The sequence below is a fragment of the Schistocerca cancellata genome, chromosome 8 (assembly GCF_023864275.1).
Source record: "Schistocerca cancellata isolate TAMUIC-IGC-003103 chromosome 8, iqSchCanc2.1, whole genome shotgun sequence".
Classification (NCBI taxonomy): Eukaryota; Metazoa; Arthropoda; class Insecta; order Orthoptera; family Acrididae; genus Schistocerca; species Schistocerca cancellata.
The window spans coordinates 239,825,526-239,841,279 of record NC_064633.1 but is presented as its reverse complement, the minus strand read 5'-3'; the positions used below and the strand labels follow the sequence as shown (position 1 = coordinate 239,841,279).

General features: G+C 38.5%; 1 protein-coding gene across 1 annotated transcript in view; it reads left to right on the top strand.

The window, feature by feature from the left end:
• LOC126095486 (myrosinase 1-like) overlaps nucleotides 1-3,633 on the top strand; it is a 44,057-nt gene extending 40,424 nt beyond the window's left edge. Inside the window, exons 6-7 of the mRNA XM_049910276.1 lie at nucleotides 3,300-3,434; nucleotides 3,523-3,633. Coding sequence (XP_049766233.1) covers nucleotides 3,300-3,434; nucleotides 3,523-3,633 — 246 coding nt within the window. The remainder of the gene's footprint in view (nucleotides 1-3,299; nucleotides 3,435-3,522) is intronic.
• Nucleotides 3,634-15,754: the final 12,121 nt, after the last annotated feature.

Genomic DNA, 15,754 nt, shown 5'->3' with positions numbered 1-15,754 from the left:
TTACCCTTTATTTGAAATTAAGAGAGGTAGGTAATAAAAGGCTTTGGTACTTAGTACGCTCCACTTTGAAGTCTTTCAAACGGTGGATTTAATGATAGAAAAATTTCTTATGATGACTTCAAAGACATCGGAATACTTTCTTACACATTCAGGATGTTTGGTTGATAGATGCATAACAAGTTTTGATAGTATGATACGTACTTTTCATAGCGTTTCGAAACGAATCGCTCACTGAGATCCAGGCTCTATCTCAGTATCAGAATTCACAATCCCGAGTTTTGAAAAATTGTAGCTATATTTACGAAAATATGTTTTAGTCTTCTTTGCTGTTTCGCTACTCTTTGAACTCGACATTGACAATTTCACTACTCACAGAATCTGATGTGGCAGTTCTTTCATCACTTCACTGCTTCATTCCCACCGAATTTAAGCATCTGTATTGACGTGGGGTAGTAGTAACTAACAGCAGACATAACCCTACGATACAACACATAGTCACTGATAAAAGGTGGATTTACACATGTAAGTGACACAACAGTGCCGTGGGTAGAGCTTGATGCCACCAACGTGGTTGGAAGTAGGAAGTAGGAATTTAAATGGAACTATCCAAAAGCTCCATTGGCGTGGCGTGACCGAGCTTCCACCGTCGCCGCAGTATCTTGGGTTTTACATTAACATATCCCTTCTTCAGTGAGTTTCCTTACATTGTCACAAAAATTCTGAGCCATCGTTAGATGCATTTTGACGCACTGGCAAACTATTGACTTAAATTTTAATTGTACAAGTGAGCCTCAGTAGTTGAAGACTTTTTCTGTCTCCATTTTTAATGATTATCCGCCAGAGCTAGGAATTTTTGAGAAAATTAACACAGAATATAATATTAACGAATCACGACAAATACTTCAAATGGCTCTGAGCACTATGGGACTTAACGTCTGAGGTCATGAAACCCCTAGAACGTAGAACTACTTAAACCCTACTAACCTAAGGACATCACACACATCCATGCCCGAGGCAGGAATCGAACCTATGACCGTAGCGGTCACGCGGTTCCATACCGTAGCGCCTAGAAGCGCTCGGCCACCCCGGCCGGCGAAGCACGACAACCTCAGTCGTTGCAGGCATCTAAACATTTCCCATTATATTTCAGAAGTTTCCAAAACTCAATAAATCCGCGTCCTCAAAGTAAACGTATCGGCGTTCTTGCTTTCTCTGTGTGGTTTTGTGTAAAAGTCTCGAATCAAAGTACACCAGCATTAGTGATACATGTGTGCAGTTTTGTATAAAAGCGTCGAAGAAAGCAAAAAGGTACAAAGAAGCGTCTGATGTCTGCTGTAACAGTGCATATGCAATATACACATTCACATTCCGAATTGTAGTAAAATTTTACTCACGAAAATTACAGGCAATGTCGGGTAACGCCCTTCTCTTTACGACGACTTACCTATAAAATGGCAGTGCCGATATCAAAATCAGTTCTCCATACCTGAGATGATGTAATGGCTAACGCCTTGAACTCACATTCAAGAGACTTTGCTTCAGTCCTTGTGTCAGGCATCCAGTCGTCGTATTTATGCGGTGCGGTCACCCATTCAAGTTCTAGAATGTTTCTTTCACAGGGCCTTGGCCGCTTCCTTCCCCTCCAGTAGTAATAAATCCGAGCAAAGCCTCATCTCTAATTAACTTAGTTCATAAACAGGACGTAAAACTTCAATCTTCATTCGTCTTTCTTCTTTTGTTTCGATATTAAATGACGAAATTCAAGAGAGTCTTTCATGCAGACAGCTGTGTTCGAGAAACTACCAACTAGCGGATGGTGACGCGTTGTGTGTTTACACCATCATCAACCAAGCAAGGTCGCGCGTCAGGCCTACAGCCAAGTACTTAGGGGTATACAATTCCAGCCGCCTGTCAGGGCATTTAATCTAATATTTGATTCTGTAATCATGGACGCTGACGACTGAAAGTCCTGATGCTCCTGACAGTTTTGTTATTTTCTTCCACTCTCGATCAGCGTTCACAGCCCTGTGCTACGCTGGCCGCGGTCCCCATCGGAACCGCTGAAATACTTTAAAAAACATCGGTGGTACTGACTCTGTATAAATAAAGTACCATCTATATTCTGGAACTAATGAGAATTCTCATGTTTTTTTCGGAAAGCAATCGAATTGAGAAGTCTCTGAAATTTCATGTCTGTGAATAGCTCCCAGCTAATAATCTGTTCCAATACATTTAAATAATATATGTGTAATACAATGTAACGCTGGCCAATATAAAGAACTGTTTATAAATCAGTATAATATTTAAAAAACAAATAACTGAGGAATTAGTAGAAGCTATTCACTACATCGAAGCACTTGTGTAGGTACGTTTTAAAAAAGAGAATATACTTTACTTGTTATTAATATCTTCAGCGTCTGCAGTGTAATATTAATTATCTTTGCTAAATGGCTCATAAACGCCTCTAAAATCTTAAAGTAAATGTGTTATACACTAAATTACGAACTTGAAAATAAACATTATACTAAAAAATTTGTCACTACACATGAAATACACCGCACGAAGAGCTTATCTGTACACAGCAAAATGTAATTTAATGCCAACTTTATTTTAAAGCTTATACCAAAGGACTGTTAACAATTACGTCTACATTTTGTACTAATCTAATACGTAATATTATTCATCATGTGCTCCATCACAGGAATGTACGGAATGGCACTGGAAACGAGTGAAACTTAAAAAACAAGTTATTCGGAACGACCGATAGTAGTGTCGAATTGATAATCAGAGAAACCCATTCAAGTTCTGGGGTTAGCAACGCACGCCTGCGTAGTAGCGCTCACATCAGAGGTAACCGCTTCGAATACTGGTTGAAGAAGCAGTTACCAAGAGGAAGAGAGGTGGTGGCGTAAAGTTCCTATCAGTGGACATTGTACCATGGTGGTGGCTCTTCTCCCAAATTTATCTTAGTATAGAACTAACGCTGACTTTTTCTTCTGATAAATATCCCTGCACGCATACATTAGTGTTCACTATAGACATGGGAGGTACCGAGAGAAGAAAGGTGTTGGAATTATTATACTGTGTTACCACCTTTAAGAACCTGCAAAAAACGACTTCCATTTTAAATTATGAACCAATTTAGATGTTTTTCTATTCGAACGAGCATTGGAACGAAAGGATGTGAACAACAAGGCCACCACATTGTAACTGTTATGGAACTAAAACAACTGAGCATCCACATTGTGCAAACAGGTGCAAATAAGAATAACTTATAAAACAAATATCTTAATTTTCAGCATCATGCTTGGGGACTTCGGAATCAACTTAACTGGGTTGCCACTCAATATCCAGGATATCCGATAATCATAACAGAGAACGGTCACTTGAATCTCGGAGGACGCAACGACACTGACCGCATCGAGTACTATACTGTAAGTAGTACTTTCCACACAAGTATAGTAACCTGTGTTATGTTCCGGAACTCATTTCACTACCATCAATGTTCCGTATTACTTGTAGGAATACCTCGGAGCAGTCTTAGAGGCGATATACACCAATAGTGTTCCGGTTATCGGATATACGGCGTGGAGTCTCATGGACACCCTGGAATGGAACAATGGATTCACGTGAGTAATTGTCGTATTTTACGTGTCAGTTGCAGTAATACAGATAAAACATTATAATACGTACTAATCAATAAAGCACTGCGCCATTCTGTGAGCATAGTACCAAGCAGTGCCGAAATGATTGTTCTACCATATTATCTGAAAGGCTTCACTTAGATTGTAGAAGATGATAAAAAAATTAATGACGCAGAGAGGAGAGATAAAGGAGAGGGGTGATATCTACTGTACAAATTTGTGGTAAAGTGCCATGTGCTGGTACATTCACTTTTACGTCTCAACAAAGTGAATCGAGTAGCTCTAGTAGTATAATTAAAATAGTTTGGGTGTTAGGAAGAGTTAAAACAACTAAAAAACCGACGCTTCGACAATCTATACAGCTATCCTCCTCCGGTAACCAGTTAAATCACCCTGAAGAGTGTAGTGGGATGAAACTGAAGCGTCGCCCATCCACCAGTGTCAGCCCAGTTTGCAGGTGAATATAAGTTTAATTTAGTTTTGTCTATGCATTTTTGTAATATTTTGTAATGGTTGTGAATTGTCTAAAGTTTTTGTATTTTTTTATGTTTCATGTACGGAGAGGGCGTCGCAACGAACGGAGACAGCATCTTCGCTGCCGGGACCAGAGAGAAAATTGCTGGCCACTATACGTCGCGGGTCGACAGCCAAAGAGCAACAGAAAATCCTGGAACCGAGTTGTTGCGTCGTGCTTCTAAAAAATAAAATAAATGAAAATTTGTAATGTTTTGTACAACAATGATATCATAGGAAGTTTAATCTTATTGAAAATGTTAGTTTTGTCTCGTCAAGGCTCAGGTTCACGTCTGTATGTAGGAAGATAATAAACTAGCGGATGCTACTAAAGTTGAAATACGTGTTCCGAGGATTTATTTATGAAGAATTATGTGAATGAATTAATAATATATTTGACACGATTATTGAATTTTGACAGCGTTCATCGCGACTGTGAATCTCAAAAAGTTTATTCAATGTGGTTCTAATGTCGATAAATCAAGACAACGTGTATCAATATAATTTCTGAGAAGAAACAAACGACATCTAAAATTGAAAACGTTTACAAAAACCAATTGGCCCGAGTGACGTAATTCTGTGCAAACGACTCACATGATGTTTTACAGTTTCGTTCAAGAACCATTCTGAGACAATTTAAAAAGAATATAAATCATTTTGAAGTGGGTTGTAACTGACGTAGGTGACGAAGTCTACACATGGTCATATGTTGAAAGAAAATCATTTATGAAGAACTTACGTCGTTACACCACACCGCGGCGACCTTAGAAACAGGACTTGTGTGCAACTAAGACACACAGGTACGAAACAATTAAAACATCAAGAGTCCTTCGGAAGTCAACGAGAGTCTTCGTGGAGCCTTTTTACCAGTCAGCGGCGACTTCGCCGGTGTGGGCAGCTGACGGAGCGCAGCCAAGCAGTACGTTCACGCAGTTATTCTACGAGAAGGCGCATCTGTTGGACAGCAGGTGAACGCTGCAAACCCCGACAACCTTTTTTCTCCTAAACTAACGGGCCCAGTACGTCAGCTGGTGGGCGTTCCTCCGGCTGGTATTAGAGGTGTTGCTGAGGGCTTCGCCTGTCAACGGTGGGCCGGGCGTGATTGCAGCCAGTGACGTCTCCGGTGTTCGACTCAGCGTCCTGCCGGTTGCGGGAGCGGGGTCGCAGCATCTCAGCGGCTGCATCGACGGCTGTTACTTCTGCAGCCCATACTCATCACCGAGAACTACAAACTACAATATTAGTGTCCGGTGAGTTTGTTTCAAGTTGGAAGTGGAGTGTTTTACATAGGGAGTGAGCTTTTACAGGATTGTTGATTACATGTCTGCGTGTGTAACTAGTTAATATCTTACAATAATGTCGGGAAGTGAAATGTCAGACGAAGAGCAGTCTTTGTCCGATAGGAGCATGAGATCCCTTTTTAGGGCGATCGCTAAATTAAAACAATCTAACGGGGATTTTTTAGCTGAATTAAAACAGTCTAACGAAGAATCTGCTGCTATATTAAAAGAGGAACTAAAAGAGGAATTAAAACAGTCTAACGAAGAATCTACTGCTAGATTAAGACAATCTAACGAAGAATCTGCTGCTAGATTAAAAGAGGAACTAAAACAGGAATTAAAACAGTCTAACGAAGAATCTACTGCTAGATTAAAAGAGGAACTAAAACAGGAATTAAAACAGTCTAACGAGGAATCTACTGCTAGATTAAAAGGGGAGCTAACAAAATCTACACACAGGTTACAGGAATATCTTAATGAAACCAGTCGAGAATTAAGTGATAAAATAAAGGCTTCTAAAGTTGAAATGCAGGAAAAACTAGTAGGACTTAGTAATAAGATTGCTGGTAATTGTAAAAGGTTAGAAGAACATATCCAGGAATCACGTTAGGAAAAAGCTCGCATGCGAAATGATATTACTGACTTAACCGAGAGACTAGATAATGTCAATATCTTAGTTGTAAATGAAATACAGAAAAATAACGATAAGTTACGAGATGAATTTTCTATGCAAACAGAAACTGTTCGTAGAGAATTATTAGAATCTATTAAAGAGGTCTCTACCAAACCTGTAGAGATTTCTTCAATAGATAATGTAGAATTAGGGACATTAACTCATCAAGTAGAAAAAGATCATTCTGAAATAGAAAACATGAAATATTAAATTACCGAAATATGCGGTAACCTTGAGACTTCCAAAGATAATAACATTGATGAAGGTACAGAGCGTTCACATCGTGAACAAAGTGAAGAATCGATATTAGCTAACCGCGTATCCTATACAGAAATGAGAATACAGGAAATTACTAAACGGTTATCGGAATTAGATAATAATGAAAACATTTCGAGTAGTAGAAGTAATAACGTAATCAGAGACAACAGTCGAATCGTGTTTCCTAGCTCGGACGACAACAATACAAATAAAGAAATCATGGCAAGCAAATCCGACGCAACTCCATCTCTGCAATCTAAACAAAATCCAACTATGTCTCTCGCAGAATGTTTGCATGATATAACGACAAATTCAAATGTAGCAAGTCGATTTCCTGTATTCAAACCAGGAGGCGAACTTCACCCTATAATCTTTATAAAAGCTTTTGAAACTTCATTATCTCCTAAATGGAGTAATGATAAAACGGATTCAATTTGTAATAGGACATTTAGAAGCAGAAGCTGCGGAGTGGGCAGTACTGCATAGAACTGAATTTAGGGATTGGGCTGATTTTGTTAAGCAGTTTAAACAAAATTATTGGTCAAGAAGAAAACAACAACACTTAACTTTAGAGTTGTTAGACACTCCACCATATTGTAAAGGGTGGGGAGGTTATAGGAATTATTTCGAATGGCATTTAAACCGTGCTAAATTAATTGAGAAACCAATTATTGAAAGTCACCTAATACGAGTCCTAATTAGTGGATTACCATTGTATGTAAAGGAAAGAAAAATGTTATTCTACGAATTATCCATCCGAACGAGAAAAGGTGATCGTGTATTAGTACGATCTCATCCTAAAAGTTCGAAGATCAGTAAGGAATGTAGAAAATTCTTCTTTATCTTTGAAGGTACATAAGATTGTACATCCCAAAGCGTTACTTCTTATGGAACCTTTATCAGGTGTTGATGAAATGAAACCCTTCATTCATAAATAAGTTAATATTTAGTATATGTTACATACGGAAGAGCTTTCATAGTTTATTCATGTGACGTTTTTCGTGATAGTTACGTGTTATTTTAAGGAAATAACAGAAAGTTTAAACAAGTATTCTACAATAATCTACTGGTACTTCAAAAAGAGAAAGACAACCAAAAGGGGATTTATATGGAGGAAAATTTGTTATTAGGTCAAAAGGAATTTTGTATATTTTATATTTACTCGGATAGTAGGAGCCAAAGGGGATGGTTAATAATTTTAGGGACCATGGGCGCCCAGAGCTATATGGCTCACGAGAACATAACAGAGTGCCTTTAATAGAGGTTTGTAATAGTGTTAATATAGAACACACCAAACGGGGCTCTCTCGCTTGTTTCTTCTAAATAAATTGCCATTACCCAACAAGGTGTCCGAAGGTAAAGAAAGCCGTGCCGAGATTCTAAAGAAAGTTTTGGTTGATTTCTTCTTGACATCAGGCATAAATAAGGCATAAGGGAAAAGAATGACGTAAAGTAAATAGTACTACTAGTTATTGTGAGAAACTTATTAGTAATATACATTTTTGGAAAGAATAACTCTAGTAAATGAATAAAACTGAAACTAATCTATCACAATTTGAACGCTCTGTCCTAATGTACCACGTTAAAGAACGTACTAAATTATTATGTAATAGCAACTATTAAATGAAAAGTAGTAATCTCCATATATTCGGTTATGAATTACCATAATAGCACAATTAAGAGTAAATGACACATAGTCACAACAATATCGTAGTAAAAGGATTAAATCTATCTAAGAGCAAGGACTCTAGATTACGTAAAATGTGAGGAAAATGTATTAACAGTTAAATATTGTATATAGAAAAAGTTTTATTTTCGGCTAGAACCTGACAAACTGAGCTTGTGGGTGGGGTATGTAGTGGGACGAAATTGAAGCGTCACCCATCCACCAGTGTCAGCCCAGTTTGCAGGTGAATATAAGTTTAATTTAGTTTTGTTTATGCATTTTTGCAATATTTTGTAATGGTTGTGAATTGTCTAAAGTTTTTGTATTTTTTTATGTTTCATGTACGGAGAGGGCGTCGCAACGAACGGAGACAGCATCTTCGCTGCCGGGACCAGAGAGAAAATTGCTGGCCACTATACGTCGCGGGTCGACAGCCAAAGAGCAACAGAAAATCCTGGAACCGAGTTGTTGCGTCGTGCTTCTAAAAAATAAAATAAATGAAAATTTGTAATGTTTTGTACAACAATGATATCATAGGAAGTTTAATCTTATTGAAAATGTTAGTTTTGTCTCGTCAAGGCTCAGGTTCACGTCTGTATGTAGGAAGATAATAAACTAGCGGATGCTACTAAAGTTGAAATACGTGTTCCGAGGATTTATTTATGAAGAATTATGTGAATGAATTAATAATATATTTGACACGATTATTGAATTTTGACAGCGTTCATCGCGACTGTGAATCTCAAAAAGTTTATTCAATGTGGTTCTAATGTCGATAAATCAAGACAACGTGTATCAATATAATTTCTGAGAAGAAACAAACGACATCTAAAATTGAAAACGTTTACAAAAACCAATTGGCCCGAGTGACGTAATTCTGTGCAAACGACTCACATGATGTTTTACAGTTTCGTTCAAGAACCATTCTGAGACAATTTAAAAAGAATATAAATCATTTTGAAGTGGGTTGTAACTGACGTAGGTGACGAAGTCTACACATGGTCATATGTTGAAAGAAAATCATTTATGAAGAACTTACGTCGTTACACCACACCGCGGCGACCTTAGAAACAGGACTTGTGTGCAACTAAGACACACAGGTACGAAACAATTAAAACATCAAGAGTCCTTCGGAAGTCAACGAGAGTCTTCGTGGAGCCTTTTTACCAGTCAGCGGCGACTTCGCCGGTGTGGGCAGCTGACGGAGCGCAGCCAAGCAGTACGTTCACGCAGTTATTCTACGAGAAGGCGCATCTGTTGGACAGCAGGTGAACGCTGCAAACCCCGACAACCTTTTTTCTCCTAAACTAACGGGCCCAGTACGTCAGCTGGTGGGCGTTCCTCCGGCTGGTATTAGAGGTGTTGCTGAGGGCTTCGCCTGTCAACGGTGGGCCGGGCGTGATTGCAGCCAGTGACGTCTCCGGTGTTCGACTCAGCGTCCTGCCGGTTGCGGGAGCGGGGTCGCAGCATCTCAGCGGCTGCATCGACGGCTGTTACTTCTGCAGCCCATACTCATCACCGAGAACTACAAACTACAATATTAGTGTCCGGTGAGTTTGTTTCAAGTTGGAAGTGGAGTGTTTTACATAGGGAGTGAGCTTTTACAGGATTGTTGATTACATGTCTGCGTGTGTAACTAGTTAATATCTTACAATAATGTCGGGAAGTGAAATGTCAGACGAAGAGCAGTCTTTGTCCGATAGGAGCATGAGATCCCTTTTTAGGGCGATCGCTAAATTAAAACAATCTAACGGGGATTTTTTAGCTGAATTAAAACAGTCTAACGAAGAATCTGCTGCTATATTAAAAGAGGAACTAAAAGAGGAATTAAAACAGTCTAACGAAGAATCTACTGCTAGATTAAGACAATCTAACGAAGAATCTGCTGCTAGATTAAAAGAGGAACTAAAACAGGAATTAAAACAGTCTAACGAAGAATCTACTGCTAGATTAAAAGAGGAACTAAAACAGGAATTAAAACAGTCTAACGAGGAATCTACTGCTAGATTAAAAGGGGAGCTAACAAAATCTACACACAGGTTACAGGAATATCTTAATGAAACCAGTCGAGAATTAAGTGATAAAATAAAGGCTTCTAAAGTTGAAATGCAGGAAAAACTAGTAGGACTTAGTAATAAGATTGCTGGTAATTGTAAAAGGTTAGAAGAACATATCCAGGAATCACGTTAGGAAAAAGCTCGCATGCGAAATGATATTACTGACTTAACCGAGAGACTAGATAATGTCAATATCTTAGTTGTAAATGAAATACAGAAAAATAACGATAAGTTACGAGATGAATTTTCTATGCAAACAGAAACTGTTCGTAGAGAATTATTAGAATCTATTAAAGAGGTCTCTACCAAACCTGTAGAGATTTCTTCAATAGATAATGTAGAATTAGGGACATTAACTCATCAAGTAGAAAAAGATCATTCTGAAATAGAAAACATGAAATATTAAATTACCGAAATATGCGGTAACCTTGAGACTTCCAAAGATAATAACATTGATGAAGGTACAGAGCGTTCACATCGTGAACAAAGTGAAGAATCGATATTAGCTAACCGCGTATCCTATACAGAAATGAGAATACAGGAAATTACTAAACGGTTATCGGAATTAGATAATAATGAAAACATTTCGAGTAGTAGAAGTAATAACGTAATCAGAGACAACAGTCGAATCGTGTTTCCTAGCTCGGACGACAACAATACAAATAAAGAAATCATGGCAAGCAAATCCGACGCAACTCCATCTCTGCAATCTAAACAAAATCCAACTATGTCTCTCGCAGAATGTTTGCATGATATAACGACAAATTCAAATGTAGCAAGTCGATTTCCTGTATTCAAACCAGGAGGCGAACTTCACCCTATAATCTTTATAAAAGCTTTTGAAACTTCATTATCTCCTAAATGGAGTAATGATAAAACGGATTCAATTTGTAATAGGACATTTAGAAGCAGAAGCTGCGGAGTGGGCAGTACTGCATAGAACTGAATTTAGGGATTGGGCTGATTTTGTTAAGCAGTTTAAACAAAATTATTGGTCAAGAAGAAAACAACAACACTTAACTTTAGAGTTGTTAGACACTCCACCATATTGTAAAGGGTGGGGAGGTTATAGGAATTATTTCGAATGGCATTTAAACCGTGCTAAATTAATTGAGAAACCAATTATTGAAAGTCACCTAATACGAGTCCTAATTAGTGGATTACCATTGTATGTAAAGGAAAGAAAAATGTTATTCTACGAATTATCCATCCGAACGAGAAAAGGTGATCGTGTATTAGTACGATCTCATCCTAAAAGTTCGAAGATCAGTAAGGAATGTAGAAAATTCTTCTTTATCTTTGAAGGTACATAAGATTGTACATCCCAAAGCGTTACTTCTTATGGAACCTTTATCAGGTGTTGATGAAATGAAACCCTTCATTCATAAATAAGTTAATATTTAGTATATGTTACATACGGAAGAGCGTTCATAGTTTATTCATGTGACGTTTTTCGTGATAGTTACGTGTTATTTTAAGGAAATAACAGAAAGTTTAAACAAGTATTCTACAATAATCTACTGGTACTTCAAAAAGAGAAAGACAACCAAAAGGGGATTTATATGGAGGAAAATTTGTTATTAGGTCAAAAGGAATTTTGTATATTTTATATTTACTCGGATAGTAGGAGCCAAAGGGGATGGTTAATAATTTTAGGGACCATGGGCGCCCAGAGCTATATGGCTCACGAGAACATAACAGAGTGCCTTTAATAGAGGTTTGTAATAGTGTTAATATAGAACACACCAAACGGGGCTCTCTCGCTTGTTTCTTCTAAATAAATTGCCATTACCCAACAAGGTGTCCGAAGGTAAAGAAAGCCGTGCCGAGATTCTAAAGAAAGTTTTGGTTGATTTCTTCTTGACCTTAGGCATAAATAAGGCATAAGGGAAAAGAATGACGTAAAGTAAATAGTACTACTAGTTATTGTGAGAAACTTATTAGTAATATACATTTTTGGAAAGAATAACTCTAGTAAATGAATAAAACTGAAACTAATCTATCACAATTTGAACGCTCTGTCCTAATGTACCACGTTAAAGAACGTACTAAATTATTATGTAATAGCAACTATTAAATGAAAAGTAGTAATCTCCATATATTCGGTTATGAATTACCATAATAGCACAATTAAGAGTAAATGACACATAGTCACAACAATATCGTAGTAAAAGGATTAAATCTATCTAAGAGCAAGGACTCTAGATTACGTAAAATGTGAGGAAAATGTATTAACAGTTAAATATTGTATATAGAAAAAGTTTTATTTTCGGCTAGAACCTGACAAACTGAGCTTGTGGGTGGGGTATGTAGTGGGACGAAATTGAAGCGTCACCCATCCACCAGTGTCAGCCCAGTTTGCAGGTGAATATAAGTTTAATTTAGTTTTGTTTATGCATTTTTGCAATATTTTGTAATGGTTGTGAATTGTCTAAAGTTTTTGTATTTTTTTATGTTTCATGTACGGAGAGGGCGTCGCAACGAACGGAGACAGCATCTTCGCTGCCGGGACCAGAGAGAAAATTGCTGGCCACTATACGTCGCGGGTCGACAGCCAAAGAGCAACAGAAAATCCTGGAACCGAGTTGTTGCGTCGTGCTTCTAAAAAATAAAATAAATGAAAATTTGTAATGTTTTGTACAACAATGATATCATAGGAAGTTTAATCTTATTGAAAATGTTAGTTTTGTCTCGTCAAGGCTCAGGTTCACGTCTGTATGTAGGAAGATAATAAACTAGCGGATGCTACTAAAGTTGAAATACGTGTTTCGAGGATTTATTTATGAAGAATTATGTGAATGAATTAATAATATATTTGACACGATTATTGAATTTTGACAGCGTTCATCGCGACTGTGAATCTCAAAAAGTTTATTCAATGTGGTTCTAATGTCGATAAATCAAGACAACGTGTATCAATATAATTTCTGAGAAGAAACAAACGACATCTAAAATTGAAAACGTTTACAAAAACCAATTGGCCCGAGTGACGTAATTCTGTGCAAACGACTCACATGATGTTTTACAGTTTCGTTCAAGAACCATTCTGAGACAATTTAAAAAGAATATAAATCATTTTGAAGTGGGTTGTAACTGACGTAGGTGACGAAGTCTACACATGGTCATATGTCGAAAGAAAATCATTTATAAAGAACTTACGGCGTTACACTACAAGAGGACCACTGCAGACAATTCCAAAACGTTGCTGATATAACTGTTTTAATTTTGGCAATGGGGCAACCTATCCGATAGGCGTTTATTCGATCTTACATCGGTCTCGGCAGCATATTTCTCTAGCAGCGTTTGTGGAAACAACCTAGATAAGTGAGAGACTCTGATGCACATATTACACCTAATTGCTCACACACTTTATTAGCACTTTTTTTCCAAATGAGTAGCGATTCCGCTACGTTAATGGAGATACGTAGATCCAGATGTTTACACACACACGACACGCAATTCCCTTAACTTACAGGTCTGTGGTTTTCGGGCGCGGAGTTGACTGACGACAGCGTTCCAGATGTATTCCAATGGGTTCCCGTGAGGTAAATTTTTTGTCCAGGACGTTAAGATCACTTCACTGTCACTCTTCTAAAACGACTACAGGACGATACTGTCCTTGCGGCACAGACAGTTATCTTGCGGCAATACGCCATGGTCTTCAGGGAAGACATCAGAAATCAGAAGATACAGACGGTCTTCAAATATGTTTAGGTAGTCCACAGCCATCACGGGGTCCGTGGCAGCCTATATGAAAGCCCCCACAGGATAATACAGCACACTGGCTGGCGTATGGAGCATGGTGGATGTTTTTGTGGGTAGCCGTTGCCCTGTATGGCGGTGTTCCCAGAGATGACCATCAACACGGTGTAACAAGAAGAGACATTCATCTGACCGGACAACACGTTCACACTGAGGTAGGGTCCAGTATCGATGATTCTGTACCCACTGAAATCGTAAATAACGATGAATTGTTCAACATGGAACGATAATGAGGTCATTTGCAGCGACTGTTTTTCGACAGAGTGCGCTGTAGAGTGTGCTTAAAAACACTTCCGCTTGCAGAAGCACTGGAATCCTTTACAGACTGCCATGTTTCATGATTTACAGAGCAGAATTTTCTCTACGCTCTAGAGACTTGGCCGTCCAGCACCTTGTCGCCACCTCGTGGTTTCACTCTCATTCAGCCACTTTCTACGGATGATCACGGCAGTAGCACGCTAACAGGCGGCCAGCTGCTCGCTCGCAATTAGCCGGACCTCAACAATACACCCCATGTCAAAGTTGATTACGTCAATGAATCTCCTCATTTGCAACACGTGTCATTGCTAGAAGCATTCCCCATTTCTTTCTCGGTTTTATGCTGGTAGTGGGCAGAGGTCACAATGTTCCGGTCTTCTGGTCTTCAGTGGGCAATCAGATCTTGGCTATCTTTTCTGTGTTTATTTTCTTGACCCTCACCTCCGGCAGTTACTTAATTGACTACTGTTCTTTTGCCGCGTATAGGTGTTCCTTGTTTATGTTATCTTTTTCCACAGGCCTGCTACCAAACGAAATGGCACAGTTACTACAACACTTAATTCCCATTCTTGAGAGAAGCAGTTCCAATCTCCGTCGAACCATCCACATTTAGGTTTCCGGTAGCCCCCTAAGCTGTTTAAAACTAGTACCAGCATGGTTTCTTTTAGAGGGACATGGTGTTTCTTTCTGAAACTTCCACAGTCGGAACTTTTTCTCCGTTATCAACGGAAGTTAAATGCTTATCTTCCTTTTTTTTTCTTTTCATATATGTACGATTCAACCCACACACAGACTACTGAATGCCGGACTTTATATATCCACTGAATAACATTACTTCTTAATTTCTAATACTGCTGCCGTTTAGGTATCCCTTCCTCCAAACCCGTGCGATTTTGGACTCTTTTCCTGCATTCTGCATCTACATTTCACTACAGCAGATTACTTTTGATGAAAATAGTTTCTATCAGTGGTGTCAGGATGCTACATTCCTCATTATGCCATCTGTAGTACAAGATTTGTCTTCGCTGATCCATGAACAGCATTCATCTCATCTACTGTCTATTCATCAGTTGTGATCTCTTAATTCTGCGCGCTAATCGTGTCGTCTCTACCGCTCTTACTGTTCACCAACAAATAACTGGGCTCAGGAACTGAGTTTTCTGTTCCCTTCAGGTTCGAACTTCCTTTTTTACTTTCTTTTATGCTCGCTCGAAAAAGAAAAGTGCATTTTTACGCAGGGGAAATATTACACATATGGGATTTGAATTGTAAAATTTAAAATTAGAAAAGAATAACGTGTGCGAGCAGAGCAGTGCTTCGACACAAGCGTTGGATCAAATCGTGCTAATACTCTCATCATATGCTACAACACTACCTTTCACCGCACAAAAACACTCATAGTTATCGATACATGTCAACCCTGATCTACGGTGCACTAAATAACATTGTTTTCGCATAACTAAGTGTCCCAGTTTCTTGAGACATGTTAGAGGAATTGAAACGTCTCTTAATTGTTTCTTGCACTTAAGCTAAGAGGTTATTACCGTGACTGTTGTCGTTTTATTAGACCCAACAATCTACGTCAGTACCTCGCTTCTTAGTCAATGAGTTTAGTTTTCTTCAGTTGCTGAAGCAGCCCACTA